This window comes from Histomonas meleagridis, assembly GCF_020186115.1.
Source record: "Histomonas meleagridis strain 2922-C6/04-10x chromosome Unknown contig_15, whole genome shotgun sequence".
Classification (NCBI taxonomy): Eukaryota; Parabasalia; order Tritrichomonadida; family Dientamoebidae; genus Histomonas; species Histomonas meleagridis.
Window position 1 is genome coordinate 271,718 of NW_027150778.1, and position 26,000 is coordinate 297,717.

Here is a 26,000-nt window from a genome sequence, read left to right on the forward strand (position 1 = left end):
ATTGAAGCCAAACATCGACTCAAAGTTACTAATTGAACGCTTCTAAACTTCCAATAACAATTTTTCCATCCTAAACATAAACATTCATTTAATTAGCTTCACTTTTATTTATTTTTCACGAGAAACACTTCGTCCAATGGTTCGTATTCGAACTTAAGTTGATAACTTTGATATTTCGACTTAATTTCCTTTTCGATTTTCTCTGCGAATTCGTCATCGTTCATTTCGTTCTTTGCGACTGTGTACAAGTCGAGCGCCTCCTTATAACCATATTCGAAATCCTTTGCTGCCATTAGTAACAATTTCTTTGCTTCTTCGATATTCCCAATCAAAACATTACCTCTTCCGGCAGCAACGCAATTCTTAAATGTGTTTTCGAACTTTTCGTCGGAAGGTTTATACACTTCATTAATAACTTCTTTGACTAACTCTGGAACGTTTGAAACATTTTGCATCATTTTCTTTATAGCTGGATCGCAAATATATTTCGAACTATTGTTCACTTTAATATAACATTTAAGTGCGGGTATGTAATCATTTTGTAATGCGAAGTATACTGCTGCATACGCAAGCGCTAAGTTATCCGTAGCTGTTGTCATCTTTAATGCAACTGTTTGTGCTGACTTAAGATCCTTTTGTAGAAGTGCAATCTTAAGTAACCCAACAGATGCACGTGCAAGCATTGGATGCGAATGAAGTTGGTCTTCCCATTTAATGACTTTATAAAGCGCTGATATATGTCGCATTCCCCATGAAAGATAATTAAATTGTGCTTTTCGATATGCTTCAAAGTTTTTGATTACATCCGAATAAAACTTGTTCGCAGTGGTATAATCTTTTGCGCGATATGCTGCATCTGCAACACGGACATGGAAATCATTAAATTCGGTACGAGTGAGTTTGGGATTATGTTTGTAGTCAAGTGAAAATGGTAACGCAGTCTTGAATGCTGTGTTTAGTTGGCCAAATCGTAATAACGCATTAACATATAATATGTTGGAATTACGATCTGCTGGATCTGCTTCAGAAAGATTTTTGCCGCATTCAACTGAAGCACTAATATTTCCAATTTTACGATTAAATCGGATTAATGTTGCTATAAGTTCAATACATGTTGGTGTATGTTTAAGACCTTTGTTAACTTCTTCAATTGCTTCAACATATTTACCATTAGAGGCTAAGACATTAGCTTTGAAGAGATGAACAATTGGAACTGATGAAAGTGGTACTTCTGCATCTTCTGCTATCTTAACGGCTACCTCAAGCTTTTCTGGAGAAAGTTCTTGTAAAGTAGTGAAAATTTGGGGTGCTCCTTTGACGAGGTAGGGAACCAAATAAGATTTGAGAAGGCTCTCAAATTGTGGATCGTTAACGTTCATCAATTCGAGGATTCTGATTTCAGCGTAACGGCTATGGTTCTTTTCTTTGATAGTCTTAAGTTCATTCATGTACTCTTCAGGAGTAAGTAAGCGTTCAAGTTCATTGAAATAGTCGCCATTTTCTGGATATACATTTATGAGTTCATGAATTGTTTGAATGGCTTTATCTTTTTGATTAAGCTTGAGATAACACTGTAATTGTTTCTCAAGAACAGATTCATGGTCTAAAATATTGGCTTTAACACGATCTAAATAAGTTAAGCAATCTTCATACTTTTCAATTTCTAAAATCATAGTGGCATGGAAAAGATACAACTCTGAACGGAATAATTTTTCATCATCAGTTTTTGGAGGTAAGAAATTGGTTTCATATGTATTTAAGAAATTGATTGCAGTTTGTGTACGCTTATTCATATGAAGGGCAAGTGCATACCTTACAAGGGAGTTGGGCCCTGTGGATGTTTGAACAAACTTTCTGGAATGTTCAAGGAATGAAGGCCAATTTCGTTCAAAAAGAAGTAAGTTACAAATATCAAATAGAACTGACTCATCTTTTGGATCCATTTTATAGGACTGAGTGAATGATTGTAGAGCTTTTGGATAATCCCCTTGCTCCTTTAAAATTGTTCCATTGATTTTCCAAACACGAGGATTTCGTATATCTTTACGAATCGCAATATTTATGTTTTCAATGGCTTCTTTTTTATGTTTCGTGAATTGAAGGAAAAGACTTTTCCAAGCAATGAGTTCTCCATTATCTGGGTATTTTTTCAATAACTTATTTACAAATTTTAAGCCACGAGCATACTCATTGTTGTTGTATAGTTTTCCCGCTTCATTTAATTGCTTTGCAAGCGGATTTGGTTGAGTTGTTGCTTTCATTTAGAGCTGGCCAAACAGACCATTCAAAATCATTTTTGTAAACTATTTAATTTTCAACACTTAAACGGTCTCAAATTATGCCAAAAAAAAAAAATCAATTCTTTATTAATACAAATTGTTTAATAAATTATAAAAGCCATAAAGATATTTGTTATAAATTGATATTATTTTTTTTCATCCTGAATCTTCTTGTTCTTGAGTTAATAAATTTTGAATAAGTCGAAAGAGAGATTCTGTTCTTTGTTCAAAATTATTAACATCAATGTCAAGAAATGCCTCTTCTAGAAGATCAAGGTCACTATCTGATGGAATATTCCTTTCTTGATTTCGATATAATAAATGATTCACTGCTTGTTCTACATCATAATGTGATGCTCTAAGAGCTACTTCACAATCTTCATATGGATATCCCATGTCATGTAATTGATCTACTTTTTCTTTGAAATCAGGAGGAATTTGTTTAACTTTTTGTGCATAATCTCTATATTGAGCCTTTTTATCTGAACTAATTTTTCGTCCGGTTGCTTTAATTAGTGAATGTAAATATTGTGATACTTCAATAAGATTTTCAGACGGATTTTGATTAGCTTTTGGTATGACCTGATAAAATAAAATATTTTTTAAAGGTGATGCAACATTTGTGACATTTGTTTGTTCATCTAGAAAAACTTGTTTAGGAGTTTTGGTTGTATCAAATATTTTAATTATAGAATTTTCGATATTCATCTTCTCTGAAAGAGCAACAGTTAAATCATGAATTGTCCATTCGGGTTTACATTTAATTTCTGTTTCATTTCCTGAGATATCAACAAGAGAGATATCCATTTTGTAAGGTCATAAACCTGACAGACTTATTCAAAAATTGAAAGCATTTTTTGTAACAGTATCAATTTGTTTGAAAGATTTATGAGATGTCAAATATCCGGTTATATTGATATCGGCAAATAAGCAGATGAAACCAAATTCTAATGAAATCGCAATTGATGCTCTCAATGCAAAAATTTCATTAAGTTTTTCTTCTTATTTACAATCAATTATTAAGGAATTGGCATTTTATAAAATCACTTCTCTGAATACAAAATTTTTTGATTTTGTAAGTTCTTTTCCATGCGTCGATGAACCAACTTTAACATCCATTCGTAAATGTATTTCTCTTGCTGAAAATCAACCAGAATCATGTTTTCCGAAAATGTTTTCTTATTTTGTACCAATAGATTTAGATATTACTAAACCAATTTCAGCTTCAAAAATTGCATCGACCCATTATATATCACGTCTTAAATTAACAGAGACGCAAAAGTCAGATTTAATAATTCGTTCACTTTTATTCATATTTTCTGATGGTATTATTGCAACTATTCTAAAACAATTTTTTGAAAGTAAAAATCGCAATCTAGAAGATGATTTATCATTTCTATTTGATTACTTCTTTTCATATTATACAACACCCGAACAATTTTCTACTAATCCACTTATTGGTGTACTTAAGCAATTTCATGCACGAAAATATGAAACAGTTTTATATCAACTATCATTAATTAATCCTCCAAAGACATATTCCTTATTAGTCAGAGCATTAAATGAAATGCCTAAATTCCAAGAGTCTGTCACATTAATTCTTATGCTCTTTAGTTCTATTTCTACAAAAGGAATGGAAGCAGAAGACGTGTTAAATCTTGGAAACCTCAACTCGTTCAGAAAAGTATTGAATCTAATTGAATACAAACCGAAATTGAGTAATCAGCAAAAAGCCGCTTCGTATTTTCTTTCGAATCTTGTTTCTAGTGAAATAACTATTTCTTTAGAGAGATCTAAATCTGACCTCATACGTTTAATTGAACAAAAAGCTCTTCGATCACAAAATTCGCCAGCTTCGATACCAATTTTAGCCACTATATTATGTCTGAAAGCCGAAAGTTTTGAAAGTGAAATTACTACTGAAATGATATTACAAAACTCATTTAAATTATTAGAAGAATTTCAAACATCATCATTAATTATTTATGGATTTACACAGTTAATAAATGGGAAAACATTATTAAATCGATGTAATAAACCAGTTGTATATGAAAAACGTAAAAGTATATTAAATGATGAACAAATTAATTATTGTTATCAAAAGATATTTTCATATGGAAAGAATTCATCACAAAAAGAACTTCAATCATTTATAATCCAAGATATTGTTAATGATTTCCCATTATTTATGGAGAATCAATTCCAAAATTTCAAGAAGCCATTGTATATAACTAATAATGGAAATATATTATTTGGAATTGTTGGCACTGTTTTATCAATTGATTTTCTTAAGACGAATTATCCAAATGAAATTAAAACATTAAAAGAAGACTTTAATAAAATAATTCAAAATTTAATAAAATCAAATCCTCCAAATGTTGGATCGAATATTTATTCAATTTCAATATTCCCTTGTAAACTTAAAAATATATTAAAATCAACAAAACCAATACCTGCAACATTAACTAATATAAAAAGTTTTAATGATATTAAAATATGGAAGAAAATATTCGATGTTAATGAAGATTTAAACTTTTTTGTACAATCAACAGAAAACCCAATAAATACAATATTTACATTAGAGAATGATGAAACCATTAATTATATGTTTCAAATCATACCAAAACTTGATTATTCATTAGAATTAATAAGTTCTATTTGTAAATATATTTATGATAAATCACCTAAGAAATCAGCATTAGCTTGTCGAGTAATACAATTAGTGATCAAAATAAATTATAATAAAACAGAAGAAATTTTAATGAAATTAATCGAAAATATACCAACAACTAATGAACAATTATTTATACTTATAAACTTATTAATTTCCATTTTTTATGTACTTAAAAATAAAGTTACAGAAGAAATTATAAAAATCGTTTCACCAATTATAATATTTGGACTTTGTTCTTCATCTTATTCAATACGAACTAATGTATTTAAATTAATCGAATTAATTCCACAATTATTACAATTCATAAAAGAAAATCCACAAAACTTTTTCGAAAGTTTTATTATTAAAATGTATAAAATGATTACATTTGATTATGACATCGGGAAATTATTATCAGTTCCTTATCATTCATTTAGAGAATTTGGTTATTCTAATTATGAAATTTTATATCATATATTTTTATCAATTCTATTTAGAAGAATGAATTCTAATCCAAAAATCCAATACATAATTCCGAATACATTAAATTTCATTATTACACAATTTAATGAAACATTTGATGAACTTAAAACTAAAGATATTATGTTATTATTAAACATGGCAACATTTATTATCTCGAATGGTACAATAGAATTAACAAATACAAAAGAATTTAAGAAAATATTTGAAATTTTACCATTGATATCTGATAATCAAATTTTGTTTGATTCATTTGTTTCATCAATTTCGATACAATTATCATCTACATTACTTATTAATATTATGACATATAATGATACATTTATTCAAGGATTAACTTATACAAGTCGAATTATTTGGGAGAATTATCAAGATACACCAATAGTTGCAATGAATACAATATTACCATTATTTGATAAATTAATCCAAATATTCGACGAGAAGAATATTATTTATTCGAAGTTAATCTTACCAACTAAAATTAAACAAATTAAAATGAAAAAATATTTGATCGATATATTAATATTAATATCAGATATATTTAAGAAATTTAAAGAAAATCATAATGAAAATGTTTCAGGACCTTTTATGCGTTCTTCATTTTCAGAGCCAATTGAAGATAAATTTAATATAAATTATGAAAATTGGTACTTTTTCATATTTAATTTATCATTAGATGAAAATGTCGAAATTAAAAATGCGGCATTTAGAGCATTTTCGAATTATTGTTCTGTTGCTTCGATTAATGATCAAACGTTTAATATCTTTACAAATAATTTCTCATTAATAGCTAAAAATAGTGTCGAAACAGCAATAAGTATAGTATCGCGTTCATATCAAACGTTTATACCATATTTATTAAAGAATTCTCATCAAAATTCATCATATTTCATATGTATTGCATCACAATTTGAAGACTTTGTTTCTGTTAATGATATTATTTCATTCATTGAAGAAAAGTCTTTGTTACGAATGAACCAAAATGATAAAGAATTCTCACAATTAATATATAATAATCTTGGTTATTTATTAGCTAATTCTTTATTATATTTGTCTGATAAATCTGGTTGTCAAAAATATTCATTAAGAATTATCAAAAGTATTTCATTTTCATTTTGTTTAATTAAAAATAATTCAAAAGATTTTATTAAACTTATTAAATATTTCATTAAAAATAATAAAAACGATTTTTCATTTGAATCTTTGCTGACATTAAATGGTTTACTCAGTAAAGCATTCAATTTCTGCGCCGAACAATTCCTTTATGCATCGTTAAAAATTTTATCTGAAAAATATTATTCATTCTTTGTAAGGTTATTAACAGAATGGATTTATAATATTAAATTAATAGAGACACAAGAAATAGGTATTGTAACTAATGGAGAGGCAAGTTTTATATCATTTTCATCATATTCATTTATTGAAATGTTATTAAATGCATTATTTAAAGAATCAATTGAAGTGTCATCAACAAATATAATTGATGAATTAGCATCAAATGAAGATAATTTACAAGTTATGTTTGTTATTTGTTTATATAATTATGATAATCTTCATGATAATTCATTACGATTACTTCAATATTTATGTCAAAGATTTCCTCATTTAATTACTTATATAAATCAAATATTAAGATTTAAATATTGGTATTATCAACAAATACAACTTCATAAATTTGATCAATCATTTGATATCAATAAATTTATGGAATTTTTAGGAAAAAAAGAAGAACCGGAAGAAAACAAAGAAAAAAATAAAAAGAAATTAGAGCCAATTATAGATGAATATAAAAACATTACAAATTTCGTAATAGAATTAACACAATTAATTGATACTTATGATACTTTACCATATGTAATTTCATATTGTTTAATAATCCAACAAACAGAAATCACTAAAAAAATATTAAAAAATATTTTCGGAACTGAAAACCCAACAAATTTAATGGTACAACGAAAACTTGACAAAAACCAAAAGAAATTATTCTTTGAGTCATGTTTCGAATGGTGTTCATCATGTGGCGACATCAAAATAGCGAACAAAGCGATTTTTATTGCATTAAATAATATAACACATTCAACACCAGAAATGATTAATATTTTAATACGTACTTTAAGTATAATAATCACTTTAATTAAAGAAAAGAATTCATCGACAATAGTTCGACATAATTATTTAATATTTGCTGATGATTATTCAATTGACATGAAAACACTTTATGATTACATTGCAAATATTCTTAAATTACTTTCCATATTAAATTTGTTATTAGAGAAACCTCAAGAAAAAGTCTTTTGGATAATATCCGAATTTTTATTAGCTTCTGATCATGAATTTAATGGAATATTCGATGTAACTATTAATGCGATTGAAACATTTTTAGATAAAGTTAATGAACTTAATCACATACCGAATAATTATGAAGGATTTCTTAATAAATTCGCTTCTGTTGATTTGTTATTAGATCCACGGAATTTACCGAAATCATTAATATCATTTTGTAGATCGATATTAAAACTTGCGATACTTGGTAAATATGAAGTTATTGTCGGATCATTTAAAGATAAATATTACATCAAAAACGCAATTGCAATTACAATACTATTTTTAATACCTTATTTCGCTACTTATTGTGATAAAAAGTTATTTGATGAATATTCTAAAATTGTATCAAACGTTATAAATATTACACCAATTTGGAAAGTGTTCCGTGAGAATTCGATTAATATAAATGAAACAACTTTCATTAAAGAACTTATGAAATTAAATATTCCAAATTTAATGCCATTAATTTTAAGGATTTATGCATTAATGATTAAAAACGCACCAATTTGTACATATTCGATTTGTACTATTTGCGTTGAAATGCTTTCAATTGATGATTGTAATGTTTCTTATGAGAATTTCGGTAGAATTATTAATTATGCAATTAAAGATAAAGATGAAAATAATAATTCGATAGAGTGTAAACTTCTGAAAGTTTATCAGAAAAAGGCACCTTTTTGTAAGCTGGCAACGTATCCACCGCCGAACAAATTCCCCGTCAAAAAGATCATTGAGAAGTTTATACCAGAAAGTTTCGAGGCAAACAAAGAAATGAATACTTTGGATTCAATGGTTTATTTGCCGCCGTTTTACCCTATCGATCAAACTTTAATAATTTTACCCTTTTCAGAACGTATTATGCAAAATTGTTGTAGTCATTATAAAGTTATACCTTTTACTAAATGGAATGAAATATTATTTAGTGTTAAATCTATTACAGTTGATCCCGAAGAAATTCATGAAACTAAATTTGTATTTAATATTAATGAAAAAATCATAAATGAATATGATTCAAATATAAAACGAATCCAAAATAAAGGTAAAGATAAAAATAAAGTAAATGATGTCAAACAAAATAATTATGACATAAATGATTGTTTGAAAATGTCAAATAAATGTTTCTTACCAACTTTAAACGATATTGATAAATTTGGTGAAGAAATATTTGGATAAGTCAATAAACTCTTTTAATAATGTTTTAATAAATTTCTTTCTTCTTGTTGTAAAATGAAATTTGAATTTGGAAATAAACGGTTTTGAATCTTAAGATGTCCAAAAGCATCGAACCCATAATGAGCAGAATTTCAGATTACATAGATAATCTGGAGTGGAATTCATTTAGTGATGACAGGCCGCATGTTTGGAAAATCTTATATGACGAATTTACAACCACTGATAATCAAAATGATTTACAAAATAACATCTGGAATTCAGCTCATAACTCACTTAGAAGACACGTTAGTGCACCTAGAATGAGATATCAATCTCTTTTGGTACTTTCGTTTCTAATTGAACTTGAAGATGATCATTCTCGTTTATATCAATTAACAATAGATTTAGAGAAAATTTTACCAATTGATTCAATTCCTATACTTGAAGGCATAGCCCATATTTTTAAACGAATTTCACAAATTATATCTCAACCATTTTTACCACGAATTTATGATCGTTGTATTCAGTTTTTATCAAACCGTTTAACATCTTCGGCAGTACAAACTTCTGTTTTTTTATTAGACAAATTATCACCAAATGTATTTCCAAATGATTTACCAAATTTATTATTAAATGCTTTAAAATTTCCGGAAGAAATTATTCAGTCCAAAGCTGTTGATTTATATTTTCATTGTTTATCCAATTTTTCATATTCTGATGAATTCATCAAAGGTACAATTTCGATGTGTATTGCATCCATTCGATCTAATGCGAGTTATGGACATCTACTTATCATTAAAGGGCTTATAGAGCGTGATTATGATGTTGTCATATCGATGATCAGTGAAATTTTTTCTGCGATTACAAATTTGTTGATTAAAAATCCAAAACCAAATTATTTATCAGTTTATTATTTTTTATGTAAACATCCTAAAACGCATCAATTTGCGCTTACATTTAAAGACCAAATTACAAATGTATTAAATGAAATCAAAAACAACAAAGATATAACAGTTCGAAAATATATAGTTAAAATATCGAAACAATTTCCAAATGATTTTGGTAAATTTTGTTATCAACAATCGAATACATTAATACCAGAACAACCCGATTATTATTTCAAACTCATTTCAGTGAAATTTGATGAATATGTAAACAAAAATGAAATAATGGAAAAATATAACAAAATGAATTTATCCAAAAATTTAATAAAATCGTCGAAATTATTTATGAAATCATTTCCACAATATACATTTAAATTAGTGAAAATATTAGTACAAAAAACAAAAGAAAATTTGGAATCGAAAAATCCGATTTTTACATATTTCTTAATACGAAAAATGGAATCGAATCCAATTTTCCCATTTGAACAATATTGGGAACCATTATTTAATACATTCTTAACAAAAAAAGATTTAAACATTAAAACAAAACAAATATTAATAAAAGCGTTATTAACTATTATTAAAGAATCGAATTTCTCACAAGAAGGACGACTTATCCAATTATTATTTGAAATAGAGAATGAAACGAAACCAATTATCATAACATTATTAAGAAATATTGATGACAACTTATTAAAATATTTCATAAATAACGCATTGTTATATTTAGGAAAGTTTTATTTCCAATATTCTTCACGATCAATACAAAATTCGACAATTTTATTATTCCAAAGATTACGAAGAATTTGTCCATTATCAACTTTTGAGTTTTTTATGATAATATTAAATACAAATCCTATTTCATTTAAACAACATTCATCAATTATCGAACATCGTAAAATTATTGAAGTTTGGCCTTTAATCATTGATTCAGCAGGTGATTTTTTAATACCATTTTCGAATGATTTATATAATTTTTTTATTGATTTAATTAATTCGAAATTAAATCCAAGTCAAACATTAAGTGAAAGAATTAATTTCCATCGAATAGAGAAACAAGATATACGAATTCATATTGCAGCGATGAAATGTATTCAAAAACTAATTGAATATCATTATAAATATGATTTACAAATTATTGTTGATTCAGTTGTTAATCAATTATTAACAAATTATAATGAAAATATACAAAAAACAGCGTTAATAACATTACATTCATTATTTAAGAATTTCGGAAATGAAAACATAAATTTAAAAGAATTACATTCGAATTTATATAATTTTATGATGAAATCGAAAAACCAAAAAATTTTATATTTATTATTACGAGTTTTAGGTACAATTGGACCTAATGATCCAGTTAATTTTCATTTATCAAATTCTGATGTTGATTCAACTACACCATTATTTGATAAGCCTAAACGTGAATATTATTATTTACGATTTGTTATGAATTATTTATTAGATCATTTAAAGAAACAAGTTAAGAAACCAATTCTATTAGAATATTCAGTACATTTAAGTGCCATATTATATATCTTTCAATTTGATTCGAATAAATCTTCACCATATTTCCCTAAATTAATATCAATATTAAAAGATTTAATAACATTTGAAAGTTGTAGTTCTATATTTCATATAATTCGTTCGATAGTAATATATGCTGAAATTGATATATATCCATATGCTGAAGCAATATTATCAATGTTAAAACCTTATTTACAACCAAATACATCACAAATGCAATTATTAGAAGCTATTAAAACATTAAGTTCAATCATATTTAAAATGAAATATAATTTCCGTAAATTTACAATGGAAATATTTTCAATGGTATTAACATTATTATCATTAAATTTGGATATGGATATTGATTTATATTTATTACAAATATTAACACATTTAGTTATATATGCAGGAGGTTCACAACAATTATTCTTTCGACAAATAAAAATTCATGCATTAAAAAAGAATTTAATAAGTCCAAATGCTTTAAGTTTTTTAGGACAAGTAATATCGAATACTAATTATGATGATTTATGGATTCCTTCAATAAATTTATTAATTACATTAATAAATGAAACTCAAAAACCATCCGAAAGTATAATATCATTATTAACTTTACTTGCTACAAAATGTAAACAATATATACCTGAAACTTATTATTATTTAATACAATCTAAACCAGATAATTATGAAATTACTTCTGATCCTTATCGATTAAGTAATCCACCACCGATATATGTTTTTACATTAGAAGAAACTATTGATAAAAAGAATGCGATAATCCAATTTGATAAAAATAATTGGGAAACTTGGCTATTACATATATCACAAAACTTAGTATTATGTAGTAATTCACCTGCAATTAGAGCATGTCATCCATTATTACAATTATCACGTACATTTGAACAACAAATATTCCCATTAATTATTATATCTGTCTGGGAAATAGCTAATAATGAAGGACGGAATAGTTTATCTAATTTATTATTAAGTGTAGCACAAAACTCTGAAATACCAATTGAATTATTAACTATAATTAGTAACACGTGTGAAATAATGGATAGAGCTGGTTATAAATTGTTCCCTCAATTAGAAGTAAGTTGTCGAGTTGCTGAACGTTCTGGACATTTATTTAGATCTTTACGATTTGCAGAATGTTTATCATATAATGATGACACTATTAAATATGAAATGATTCGAATACTTTCAAGTTTACAACAACGTGAATCAGCTTTAGGGATATTTTATGTAACACCTAATGCTAAAAATAACCCGAAAATATTACAAGATCTTTCATTATGGAATCAAGCGAAGAAGTTTTATTCGCCTGATAAAAGTAATTCCGATTTATATGAATATATTTATTGTTCTTTTAGGATCGAAGATTGGAAATCAATTGAAGAATTATCAATAAAATTCGATGAGTTATCACCCGAAAATAAGAAGAAATGCGGACTTTTCTTTGCTATTAGTGCGTATTTATATGATAAAGATTATCAAAAATTTATTAATGATCAAATGGATAATAATACTTTCGAATTAATATGGAGAACAATTTTTGCAATTTCTTCAAATCAATTAAATTTGGCTAAAAGTTTAATAGAAAAAGGTATGAGAATTAATTCATTTAATTTCGCTCCTTTTTTGACTGGTAATTATCAACCAACTTTGCCTCAAATAATTAACGCTTCGATTTTCGAGGAATTAATTAATGTAATCGATTGTAAATTAGGTTTAATCGATAAAAAATTCATCGTTTCAAAATGGGAAAAAAATAATTTATGGAAACAAACGGATTTTTTGGATCAACAAATATTTTTTTGTCTTAGGAAACTAATTAAACCTGATGATGACTTAATTATAGCTTTAGAATTCTTAAATGACTTAAGGAAACAAAAACAATGGGAAATTTATGACAACGCTTTTGAACGTTTAGTCGGAAATAATTTGAATGACGATAGAGTACGTTTATTGATCGCACAAGTCAATTTTGATAGAGAACAGAAAAAGGACTTCACTGAGATTGAAAACGTTATAAAAACTACATCAAATTCAGAGGTTTATGCCAACGCTGTCTGTTTTTATGCTACAAGATTATCTAATTCTAATCCTGAAGTATTAAATATGTTACAAAACATTATCAAAAGTAACCCAAATAAAATTCGGCCTTGGAAACATTGGACTTATGGGAATTTAAATCTATATAATTCTACAAAAGAAATACAATATGCAAATAATGCAATTAAAGGTTTTATTCAACTAATTAAATTAAATGGACCAAATTTACATTACTTATGTCAACTATGTTCTTTATGTTTTAATCATGAAACAACTATTACAACATTCTTTGAAGAACTTTCACCTGAATCAATTGAACAAATTGTTCAACAACTTTTAACTTATTTCGATAATCCATCAGAAACAGTTCGAAATAGTATTAATTCCATATTATCTAAACTTGCAGATCAATATATTCAATCACTTTTATTCCCGCTTTCATTTATGGTTAAGATCCAGAAAAACTCAAAAAATTTAATTGATTTTTATGATAAAATTCATAAAACTTATCCAAATTTAATAGAAGAAACAAAAGTTATTTCAGATGGTTTAATTAGAATATCTTTAACAGATACAGAACTTTTAATTTATAAAATAGGGAGATTAATTAATAATAAATATAAAGACGAAAACGATTTTATAAAAGAAGTTCATAAAATTATGAAAATATTAAACCAAAATCATATGAAAATTGATGCACAAATTCTTGACAAAGAAATCATTGAAAAACTTGCAACGATAGATAATCAAATACATTCAAATTCAATCGAAAATATTCGAAGTAAACTTATCAATATTTTGGATGAACTTCACCAACGTTTCGAAAAAATAAATGAAATTAATGTCGATGAAAATGTTCAACAATTAACTGATTCCTCACCTTATAGTATTGCTGTTCCTGGATTTTATAAAATGAATAACGAAGATTTTCCAAAAATTACTTCATTTGTCAATATTGTTGAAATCATTAAAAGTATAAAATCACCAAGAAAGATACAAATTATAGGTAGTGATGGTAAAACTTATAAATACCTACTTAAAGGTAAAGAAGATCTTCGAGTAGATCAACGAGTAATGAAATGGTTTACATTAGCAAATTCTTTATTACATGATAACAAATACGGAGTTAAAATGGATTTATCAATAGAAAGTTATCCAATTATACCATTAGGTAAACATTCAGGTTTAATTGCATGGGCAGAAGGTGGAGATACATTATTCAAACTTATCAATCGATACATCCGTATAACCAATCCTGATTGTCCGCAGGAAGAGAAAGAGCTTTTAGAAGAATATAATCTTCAACCAACTCCAAATAAGATCCGAACCAATATTCAAAGTTTAGAAATCTATCGCTCCCTGAAACAAATCTATCCCTCTGATTCCCTGCGTGAGATTATCTGGCTTAAGTCTCCCAATAGTGTTATTTGGTTTAGTCAAAAAACGAATTATGCTCGATCATTAGGATTAATGTCTATAGTTGGATATACCATTGGCCTTGGCGAGCGCAATCCCCAGAACATATTATATATGAAGCGGAACGGGAAAATTGTTCACATTGACTTCGGCGAATGCTTCGAGAAGTCGATGAAACGAAAACATTGGCCCGAAAAAGTGCCATTCCGATTAACGCCGATGTTAATCAAAGGTTTGGGCGTTAGCGGCGTTGAGGGAATCTTTAAAATGACTGCGCAATTCGTGATGACGTTGTTGCGTAAGAACAAGTCGACGTTACTTTCGTTCTTGAACACATTTGTGAGAGAGGACAAACAGTTCAACATAAGGTACAAAAGAGTTAACGACAAGTTAAACGGAATCGAAAATAACGAAATGGAACTAACGCCGGAGGAACAAGTTGATCACCTAATTAAAGAGGCGACGGACGAAATGAACTTGGCGCAAATGGGACTCGGATGGGCGCCGCACTGGTGACAGTGTTTATATATTTGATATTCTAAATAAAATGTTCTTTGTAAATAACTATGGAAGAAATCAATTTATAAGCAAATGAAGTGTCGAAAGTTTCATTGTCTTTGATGATATCAGAAAGTGTCGCACTAATGCAAAGGTTTCTTCATAAGCATTTTTGAATTAGGTTTTCATTTACAAAAAATTACTGCGGAAAAAATTTAGAGCATGAAGTAACTTTGGGTTATAGGTAAGAGAAATACACTTTCTAACACGATTTACACATGATTCCTAAGATTTTTCTAGCAATTAGAAATTGTAAACAAATGATTAATCATATGTATATTGTACTTTAAAGAGAAAATTTTTTTGACATTAGCTTGTCGTTAGAGGTGCTTAATGACATTTAATGTAATGTAACACAAAACATTTGATTACAATGTGATAAAATTAGTTGGAATTTAAACGGCCGACATCTAGATGGAAGGGAACTTATCGATTTCCCATAATGGAAATTTTTTTACAGTCAATAAACAAAAGTTTTGCGCACTCTCACTGAGGTGTGACAAAATTCTAAAAGAAAATAAATCATCTGAATTAGTCATTCAAGAAAAATTAAAAACTAGTAATTTTGCTTTATTGATATCATATATAAAAAATGGTGAAGGGATACTTCAAAAAGCAAATCTTGTTGGAATGCTGCAAGCATCTTTATTATGGCAATGTAATGATCTAATTGAAATACTACAAAAGAAAATAATTGCCAAAGAAAACCAAAAAGAAATTCTTCGAGCCATTGTTTTTGACCTTACCAATGGTTATACATTAACAACAATTGAGCAGTATGTCATTAACAATTTTTTTGATTTCACAACGCAACCATCTTTTCTCACGCTTAATGTCGATATCATCAAGCGCGTGAGTCCATGGCCATTTGACTCCACAATTGATTCTCAACAACTTTTTAATTTTTATACAGATGTTTTTAACAAGCAAGGAAAAGTCGCTTCTTCGTTATTTCAATATGTCAACCTTGAACAAGTCAATTTGAGCGACATAATCAAACTTATATCAGACATTCATTTTGATCGATCTGTTTTAATCGGACAACTTGTTTCACTTGTATCGAAGTATGAAAACGAACTTATTAATTCGGAAAACGAATTACAAAAACAGACGCAAATTGCGAGTAATCTTGAAAAGGAAGCAATTGCATGCGGACAAATCTGTGAAGAAAAAGAAAATGAATTACTCGAATGCGAACATAACATTTTAATTGTTCAGTCAGCGATCGAATCGAGTTTACATATTTCAACGTATCAAATGAACGACGGAATAAATGAAATTTATGAAATGCAATGCAAGAAAAATGAGTTGTTGAAGGAGGGCGCGAAAGTCAGCGACGAACTGAAGGCAGCAGAGGAACAGTACAACGAAGCAATGGCTAAGCTGAAACAGAAAAGGAAAAAAAGTGAAAACAAAAAATAAAAATTGTTGTGGCGGATTATTACATTTGTATTTTAAACTTGAAGTAATTATATTTTTTGTTTTTATATAAAGAATTAATCAATTGATGTAATTATTAAATAGAACACAAAAAAAGATAAAAATCTGTGTAGACTCAAGTAATCCAATCCATAATCCCATGAAATTGTTTCCTGGGTCAAACAAATATTACAAGTTGAAAAGACCGGACATTCAGGCACACTTGATCCCAAAGTTACCGGTGTTCTTATCATCTGTTTAGAGCGTCCCACTCGTATTGCTAAAGCCCAACAAAATGCCGGTAAAGAGTATGTTGCTGTTCTCAAGTTATTTGATCTTGAGAATGCTATGAAATTCTTTACTGGCCGTGTTTATAAATGTCCACCATTAATATCAGCTGTCAAGAAAGAACTTCGTGAAATATATATAAAGATGAAGTTATTGAATTTGACCAAGAGAATAATTTAGCCATTCTCAAAGTATCCTTTGAAGCAGGCACATACATTCGAGTTTTATGTGAACATTTAGGATTGATCTTAAGAGTTGGTGGTGAAATGGCAGAGCTACGACGTACGCGCACAGGGCACATCACATAGAACACTGGCATGAACACAATGTACAATGTCTTAGATGCCCTGGCTCTTAGACAGCAAAGGCGACGAATTGTATCTTCGCTGAGTCGTTAAGTCATCAGAATGGATGTTAACTCGATACAAACGAATCGTAATGAAGGACTCATCGGTCGACGCAGTGTGTCACGGCACTAAAATTATGATTCCTAGTATACTTCGATTTGAGAACGGAATCGAAGTTGACGAAGTTGCTGTGACCATAACGACTAAAGGAGAAGCAATCGCATAGTGAAATGCATTAATGACGACAGAGCAAATGTACAATGGTGACCATGGTTTCGCTGCAAAGATTAAGCGGGTCATCATGGACAGAGGCATATATCTGAAGTTGGGGCGAGGGGCCCGTCGCGCAGGAGAAGAAGAGAATTATTAAGGCAGGCCTGCTCAACGAGAAGGGGAAGCCAAACGAGAAAATGCCCCCAAATTGGATAAGGAATTACTTCGAAGGGAAACTGAATTAATGATTTTAATAAAGAAATTATTCAAAGTGAAAATTCGTTTTAGTAAATTTTAAATTTAAATTTTGTTGAAGTTTTGATTTTGATATATTATTAATGTCCATATCTAATAAATTAGCAGTGATATTATGCAGTTAAATAAAAAAACACAACATATCTCATGCTAAAAATATTATTCAACTGGTAAATTTAAGTTTTACCGATTATTTTTACTGCATTAAGCAAATGTTTTTATGTTAAATATAATTAATGAATTTTTCTTCTTTGAAATCATCAGCAAATGGATCATCATCAATATTATTCGTTGATGTTCCCATTGCAAATGTATTTTCTTTTTCATTTTGATTTTCTTTGAAACTTTTTGCTTCTTGTTCATTACTTATTTGTTTTTTATTATGAATTCGCACCAAAACTATGATAAGTATTGCAATTATTACAATTACGACAACTGCAAAGCATACACTTATAAGTATTATTGTGTTTTTATTATCATCTTTAATATTTTCATTTTGATATATAATTGTAAAGAAATTACTATAGTATATGTAATAAGTCGAATATACAACAACAGTATATTAGTAATAAATAAATTCACTCAAAACGTAAGTTAATACCGAATTAAAAATAGAAACAGAAAATGAATTCGAATACGTCTATTTATAAACACGTATTGTTTGCGTAATAGATAATGATTGTGTTAATGTTATTCGTTAATGTTATACCATTCGAATATGAAAAAGTAAATGAATTTGAAACAACAAATGAAATTTCATATGACTTCGTTAGTTTATTAGATTTGGTATATGGATTTGATTTCGTTAATGTATTAGACTTGGTAAATGTGTTTGAGTATTTGTTCTATTGTGTGAACGATTGCGTTGGTGGGAGACATTCATCAATGACTGTTCCTTTACTGACATTTATACCGCAGAATGTTTGGCCCCTATAGAAATCGATTGTCATGACACTTCTGATTAAATTATTATCAAATACATTCGATGTATTCGTTGGTACTGTTTCGCCATAATAAAAAATACATGTGAGATTGCAGCATGATGCAAATGCATTATCTCCAACTGATGTTATATTGCATGGAATTTCGATGTTCCTTAATGAGATACAATTAGAGAATGCATTAACACCAATTACACTGACATTTGTTGGGAATGTATATGTTTCGTTTGTTTTCCCGCATGGATAACAAATGATTTTAGTGATGTTTTTGTTATATAAAATCCCATCCTCGTTATAATTGGAATAATTTGCATTTTCGCTGGAAACTTTTATCATTTGAAGTTTGGAACAAAATGCAAAAGCAGAAATTCCAATTTCTGTTACATTGTTTGGAATTGTAATATTTACTAATGATCTGCAATATGAAAATACATTAACTCCAATTCTTCGGATCAAAATACTAAGTAGTTAATTGTTTTGTTGAATCACGTCGAAACAAGTCGGAAAAATACAAATTACCAGAAATACAATGTAAATAAATTTTTATAAAATTATGTTTTGAGTTATTAAATATTTATCTATATACATTTATTTCATAAATATTTTAACGCAGCATTAATTAACATTCATTTTTAAATTTAACTTCGTGCAGAGGTAAATACTTAAAGATATCACTTGAATGAAATTTAAATCACTCGATTCAACAATTTTTTTTTTTTCATTTTTGAATGCACGTTTATTTTTTCTTTGTGCTTTCAAAGCATAAAAAGACTTACAAAATTTGATGACTTAATTCTTGTCTCATGTGTGTGCCATTAATTTAGTAGAATATCTCCAAAACATTTCATTTAAAATTTAAACATGAACACAAACATCAAGAATTTCCATTGAAACATCGATATTTTTAACTAAGTCTGTTTCATACACAGTTATTTTCATATAACATGTCAAAACGGCATTTTTATTTTTAGACATACGTCACAAATGCCAAAAGCCTTAAGCATGAATTATATTTATTTTTACTCATGCTTTATATCATCGTAAGCAAGCTTTGGTTATTCCCTCACTTAATTTATACTTCGACACTTTACTTTCGTGTTAAAAATTTTTAACTAAAATATTTTGTTAAAATCATAAACCCACACAATGCTCAAACAGGCACTTTAACATATGTTATGATAAAAAACCAACAAAACATTTTTTTTAAGATTCCTTTAGAATCCAAGTGTTATGTTTTACGCACCTTCTTCCATTCTTTCCTTGTAAACCCTTAAGATGTTCGTTATGCTAAGTTGGACTTTGCTATTCGATAAGTCGGTCAAAACGTCGATAAATATGTTTCCAATTGTTAACAACGCATCTTTACCACTTCTACGAAGAAGAGACTGAAGTACAGATTCAATTGTTGGTGTTACACCGGAAAGGAAAGGAATAACTTTACCCACGACGCCAAGTACAATTGATCCTAATGATAAAATTCCTTCTTTTATATCTGATTCTTTTGGTAGAATTAAAGCTAATTCAGCAAGTTCGCCTTTTTCAATTGGAAGATTAAAAGCGCGACAAATCCCGATTAATAAGTCAGTAATAATTGGCGCAAATTTATTCAGGCTCTCTTCATATATGACAACATTTTTTGGAATTCCTGAATTAAGAATAAATTGGCCAAGGAATTGATGAGCTGCACTTGCATATGCTTCGATATCATTAACTTGTGATGTATTTAATATATGACTTGAAACCTTATAAAGATAATATTCATGAAGCTTAATGAACTCTTTTAATCCTCTTGCATGTATTACACCAGCAGCAGACTCAAAGTCTTTGGAAATTATACGATGAATTGCAATGTTTGATTTGGTAAGTTTTTTAAATTCAATTTTTCTTGCATTTCTATATTCTAACTCTAAGAAGTCATCATATGTAGCAGCATTTAAGATTACTTTCATTTGGTTTTCGACAGCTGCATAAGGATCAATTGCAAGTGTATATACAACAAATACTGGAATAAGTTTCGCAACTTCTTTGATTGTATGTATATCAATTGCTTGATTCCTATGACTTGTTTCTTTAATACAATACCATAAAATATGTATATGGTCAGATGGATTTGGTGAACTTCTTCTTCTTTTAATTAAATTAAGTAAATTTTGTAAATTATCTGATTCGCCAAGTTCAAATCCAGGAGTGTCAAATATAGTTATCGGCTTTCCTGGCAAATCATAAGGAATGATTTCTTTTGATACCGATTTTCCAACACCTGATGGACAAATGTCATCACCATAAATCGCATTAATTAATGTACTTTTGCCTACACCTGAAATTCCTCCAACAACAATGTTTAAATGACCAATTTCTTGATCTTGAACAGCAAGAGTAATTCCATCGAAATCAATTGTTTCAGGCTTTGTTTCTACATTATGATAAATTGTTGCCTTGCGCATATTAATAAGTGTTTGCCAGTTTGATTGATATTCAGGTTCAATATAAATGAAAGTGTTATCTATTAATTGGGAAAGAGCAGATTCTTCTGTTAATACTGATCTATCATCGAAACGTGGAAGTTTTATTATTGAAGGATTTTCAACGATTTCAGAGATCAAATTATTATATACACTTGATTCCATGTTATCTACATTAGTTATAACAAATACAATTGTATCAAAGTAATCATATAAGCATTCTATAATTTCTTTATCTTTTTGATTTATAGATTGTATATCTCCAGGAAGTATGTACCAACAAAGATTAGGTTTAAGCCTTTCAGAATCAAGTTCCCTTTCAAGTTCATCTTTTGAACCAGGGTTTGCATCGATGAATATTACCGGAATGTTGTTTTTGCTTACTTCAAAGAAAGGAAGAGCATTATTAAACTGTTCAATGGGAATATCAAGTAGAGAAGATAATATCTTCTCTTTCCCAGAACTTTTTGGGCCAGCGACCAAAAGATGATATTGGTTATTCATTAATTAAAAACAATGAAAAAGCAAAATAATATCAAAATTGATAAGTAATTGGAGGTTCACTGCGAAAAATAAATGCCACATCTCACTTTAGAAACATGAAAAAGGCTGTTAAAAATGTGTTGATTACCGGACCTATTCCTCGCCAAATAAATCAATTCCTGGACAGTATGTTAAGCAACCCGGAAATAGAACCTATAGACGAATGTGACTTTGAAGTTTATAAAGATGAAAACAACTCACGTGTGTTCTTAACATATAGTTCTAATAATGTTTCACACTTTGAAAGTGACTATGAAAGCTTACCAAGGGACCTTAAATGCGAAGTATGTTGTTATGTTGTCACAGCTTCATGTGACATAACAAAATATGCACAAATGATACAAGCACTTAAGAAGAGGATGAGAGTACTATATGTAATAACGAAATTAGACGGAAACCAAGAAAAGTTACAACAACAAATTTTAAATGAATTTGGTCAAGAAGAACAAGTGTTCATAGTTCAATCAATGAATAACAAGAATAGCATCCAAAGTATAATTAATATTATAAATTCAGCAAATAGTGTCAATAATGTTCAGGCAAGACCACGTGCGGTAACTAATGTATCTTCTCAAAGGAAAAGCACTAAAATTGAGGAGTTGAGACTTAAGTTCGAGCAACAAGAACAAAGTAACACACCAAAATATACATCATCATCACGTCCAGGTAGTGGTAACTATCAACCACCACAACCTGCTGCATATCAACAACAAAAATCACCTGTATATCAACCACCACAACCTGCTGCTTATCAACAAAAAAGACCAGCTGTGTACCAACCACCACAGCCAGCTGCTTACCAACAACAAAGACCAACTGTGTATCAACCACCACAACCTGCTGCTTATCAGCAATCACAAAGAAAAACACCAAGTCCACCTGTTCAAAGAAAAGAAGAATTCCAACAAGAACAAAATAATCAAGCGCCACAAGCACGTGTTGAAAGAAAAGGAAGCATAATTGAACAAATGAAACAAAGGTATGAACAGCAAAATACAGAAAGCCAAACATCAAATTCATATCAGCGACAAACACAAGAAAGATATCCACCACAAACGCAAGAAAGATATCCACCACAAACGCAAGAAAGATATCCACCACAAACACAAGAAAGATATCCACCACAAACGCAAGAAAGATATCCACCACAAACACAAGAAAGATATCCACCACAAACGCAAGAAAGATATCCACCACAAACACAAGAAAGATATCCACCACAAACACAAGAAAGATATCCACCACAAACACAAGAAAGATATCCACCACAAACGCAAGAAAGATATCCACCACAAACACAAGAAAGATATCCACCACAAACGCAAGAAAGATATCCACCACAAACACAAGAAAGATATCCACCACAAACGCAAGAAAGATATCCACCACAAACACAAGAAAGATATCCACCACAAACGCAAGAAAGATATCCACCACAAACACAAAGGACATATCAACAACAAAACGCATATCAAACAAGCACAAGTGTCTATCAACAAAAAGAAGATGAACAGGCAAACTCTGATAAAACGTCAAAGAAGTCTTTATTTAAAACAATGAAATCAATAATTCCCAAATTCCAGAAATCAAATTCGGACTCAAGTCATTATTATATTTTAGTCATTGGGGAACCAGGAGTTGGTAAGTCCACCATTATTGATACTGTATTATTAAACAAAGAATCAACTAAAACTGAAATTAATCCAGGTGAACCATTCCAATTTATCGAAAAATTCAATCTTTCGCTTACATTTGCTCGATATGATCGTTCTTTCTTAACTATTAAAGCTGAAGATTTCATGCGAGATGTTGAAAATGTATCACAACATGTTCAATTTTCTTTATGTTGGGCAATCACAGAGAAAAGTGGTCCATGCATCCAAATGAAGAAAGCAATTAAATTACTTAAAGATAAAATGGAAATTCAAACATTTTCAATCTATAATAAGATCCGAAATATTAAAGAACTTGAACAACAAATGAATAAAAGCATGGCATTAAACAAAAGTGGAAATAATATGGATGACATGTGTATTATACCTGATTTTACTTCAGGAGCACAAAAGTCACAATTTGGTGAATCCATATCATCATTATTAGAAAAGAACATACAATATATTGGTAATGGTTCTGTAATTCGTAAACTGATAAAAGAAAGAGAAGATATATTCAAAGCTTCAAATGTTGAACAATATGAAAAGATTGATCTTAATGAACTTGTTGATGCACAAGCAAGTAGAGGTTATTCCCATTTAAATATATTAATCATTGGTCAAACAGGTGCAGGTAAATCATCATTAGTTAATGCATTTTCAAATGCACTTTTTGGACAAAGTGTAGCAATCGAAAGTTCAACACAAAGTTGTACAATGGGAATCATTGAATATCCATTAAAAGGTTATCCTGTTACTTTAATTGATACGCGTGGATATGAACATGAAAAATTTTTAGTTAATAAGAGTCAAATTGAAACTGAAATCACTCGAAGACAACGAACAGGTAAAAAAGAAGATTTAATTCATATGATATTATATTGTTCAAATAGTACTGGCTCACGTTTAGTCGAAACAGAATTTGCAATTATTGAAGGATTTGCTCAAATGGGAATTCCAGTTATAATTATTGTAACCAAACAAATCTCAAAAAACAACAATTTGGAACAATCAATTAAAAATGATTATAATATACCGACATATAAAGATATAAAAAATGCAGAAAAAATGGGCGTCGGGAAGCTATCATTAGAACTTATGAAAAACATTTGCGTAATTAGTGTTTTAGCTAAAGGAATGTATATAGATAGTGGACCAGTAAAAAGATTTATTCAACCAACAGGTGTACCACAATTAATTGATCTTTTAAGATATTATATTCCTGATTATAGAGTACTTATCGAGAAAATGAAATTAGAACAACAAAGTCATTTACCTGCGTTACAAAAAGCTTTAAGTGGAAGTCGCTTAAAACTTTTAAATATTTTAGTTATCGGTCAATCAGGTGTTGGGAAATCAAGTTTAATTAATCGATTATTTGGTTATGATATTAGTAAAGCAGGTTGTGGTAAAGCAGTCACTGATTGTTTAACAAAACATCAGTTACCTAAGTCATCACTTAATATATTTGATACTGTTGGTTTCGAATTAGGGAAACCTGAATATGTTGACGACATTAAATATTTAATATATCGAAGAAATGAAGATTCAGATAATGCTTCTAAACATATTCATGTTGTCTGGTATATTGTAAATTCTGGATCAAAACGTCTTCAAGAACTTGATAAGAAATTAATATTATTCTTTAAGAAAAGAAATATTCCAATTATTATTGTTTTAAGCAAATGTATCGAAATGAATTCTGATCTTTATCTTTATTTAAGAGATGGAGTAATGTTTGATTTTAAAGTTCCTTCATATACTGATTTAATGAGTTGTTCTGATGATGAACGAGAACGCTTAATTGAAGAGAAAATCGCATGTGTTGAAACGAATTCAGTTGAAGAAGAACTTCAAGAAGGTATTAAGATATGTGTATTTGGAATGAATGAATTACTTGATTTAACAAGTTTTTATTTACCTATAGCTGAGAAGATTTCATTACAAGCAGCACAAAAGAATGATATCAATGATAAGTTTTCAAGTGCCGATTTATTTGTTGTTGATACATGGACTGATTATATTGAAGAAAAATGGGTTAAGTCAATTAAATCATGTAAACATTTGTTGAAATACACAAGAGAACATATGCTTATCGAGGTTGCTGATGTTTATGGGTTGGATTGGAATACTTCAAACGCTGAATGGGTATTCGATAAATTAAAAGAAGAATCTTCAAAATATGCAAGGAAAAATGGTAAGTTACAAGGATTCTATTTCCCTTTGATATCTTCATTGAGAACGAAATCAGACGCAATAAAGTTTATCGCAAAAATAGGAAATTTGATCAATGAATCATTTAGGGAATTGTCATTGCAAAGATCAAGTATACCCGAGGAAAATGAAGAAATTGGACTTGACGAATTTTATCAAAAGCTAAAGGAAAGCTTGGAAGAATAAGAAGATTTAAAAAATTAAGTAAATCTTCTTTGAAGGATTTTGTTTTTGTGATTTAATTTTAGAACAATTTGATTTCTCATTTTGATATTAATTATAATTGCAACAATTAGAAAATTTCGACAACACAAAAGTTTTACTTATGTTTTCACCTTTAGATTTGATATATTTG

At 28.8% G+C, this 26,000-nt stretch overlaps 6 protein-coding genes across 6 annotated transcripts; 3 read left to right on the forward strand and 3 right to left on the reverse strand.

Annotated features, from left to right (window-relative positions):
* Positions 1-104: 104 nt before the first annotated feature.
* Positions 105-2,261, reverse strand: GO595_001804 (TPR Domain containing protein; the record flags this gene model as incomplete). The annotated part of the gene is made up of 1 exon (XM_067914643.1): positions 105-2,261. The coding sequence occupies one exon, from the start codon at positions 2,259-2,261 to the stop codon at positions 105-107; it is 2,157 nt and encodes a 718-aa protein (XP_067778053.1).
* Positions 2,262-14,249: 11,988 nt separating this feature from the next.
* GO595_001805 (PIKK family atypical protein kinase) lies at positions 14,250-15,269 on the forward strand (the record flags this gene model as incomplete). The annotated part of the gene is made up of 1 exon (XM_067914644.1): positions 14,250-15,269. The coding sequence occupies one exon, from the start codon at positions 14,250-14,252 to the stop codon at positions 15,267-15,269; it is 1,020 nt and encodes a 339-aa protein (XP_067778054.1).
* Positions 15,270-15,941: 672 nt separating this feature from the next.
* GO595_001806 (uncharacterized protein) lies at positions 15,942-16,733 on the forward strand (the record flags this gene model as incomplete). Its single annotated transcript, XM_067914645.1, has 1 exon — positions 15,942-16,733. One exon carries the CDS (start codon positions 15,942-15,944, stop codon positions 16,731-16,733), a length of 792 nt encoding a protein of 263 aa, XP_067778055.1.
* Positions 16,734-18,678: 1,945 nt separating this feature from the next.
* Positions 18,679-19,110, reverse strand: GO595_001807 (leucine-rich repeat domain-containing protein; the record flags this gene model as incomplete). The annotated part of the gene is made up of 1 exon (XM_067914646.1): positions 18,679-19,110. One exon carries the CDS (start codon positions 19,108-19,110, stop codon positions 18,679-18,681), a length of 432 nt encoding a protein of 143 aa, XP_067778056.1.
* Positions 19,111-20,009: 899 nt separating this feature from the next.
* GO595_001808 (GTP-binding protein) lies at positions 20,010-21,740 on the reverse strand (the record flags this gene model as incomplete). Its single annotated transcript, XM_067914648.1, has 1 exon — positions 20,010-21,740. One exon carries the CDS (start codon positions 21,738-21,740, stop codon positions 20,010-20,012), a length of 1,731 nt encoding a protein of 576 aa, XP_067778057.1.
* Positions 21,741-21,835: 95 nt separating this feature from the next.
* Positions 21,836-25,831, forward strand: GO595_001809 (collagen alpha-1(XVIII) chain-like; the record flags this gene model as incomplete). The annotated part of the gene is made up of 1 exon (XM_067914649.1): positions 21,836-25,831. The coding sequence occupies one exon, from the start codon at positions 21,836-21,838 to the stop codon at positions 25,829-25,831; it is 3,996 nt and encodes a 1,331-aa protein (XP_067778058.1).
* Between the last annotated feature and the right edge of the window lie 169 nt (positions 25,832-26,000).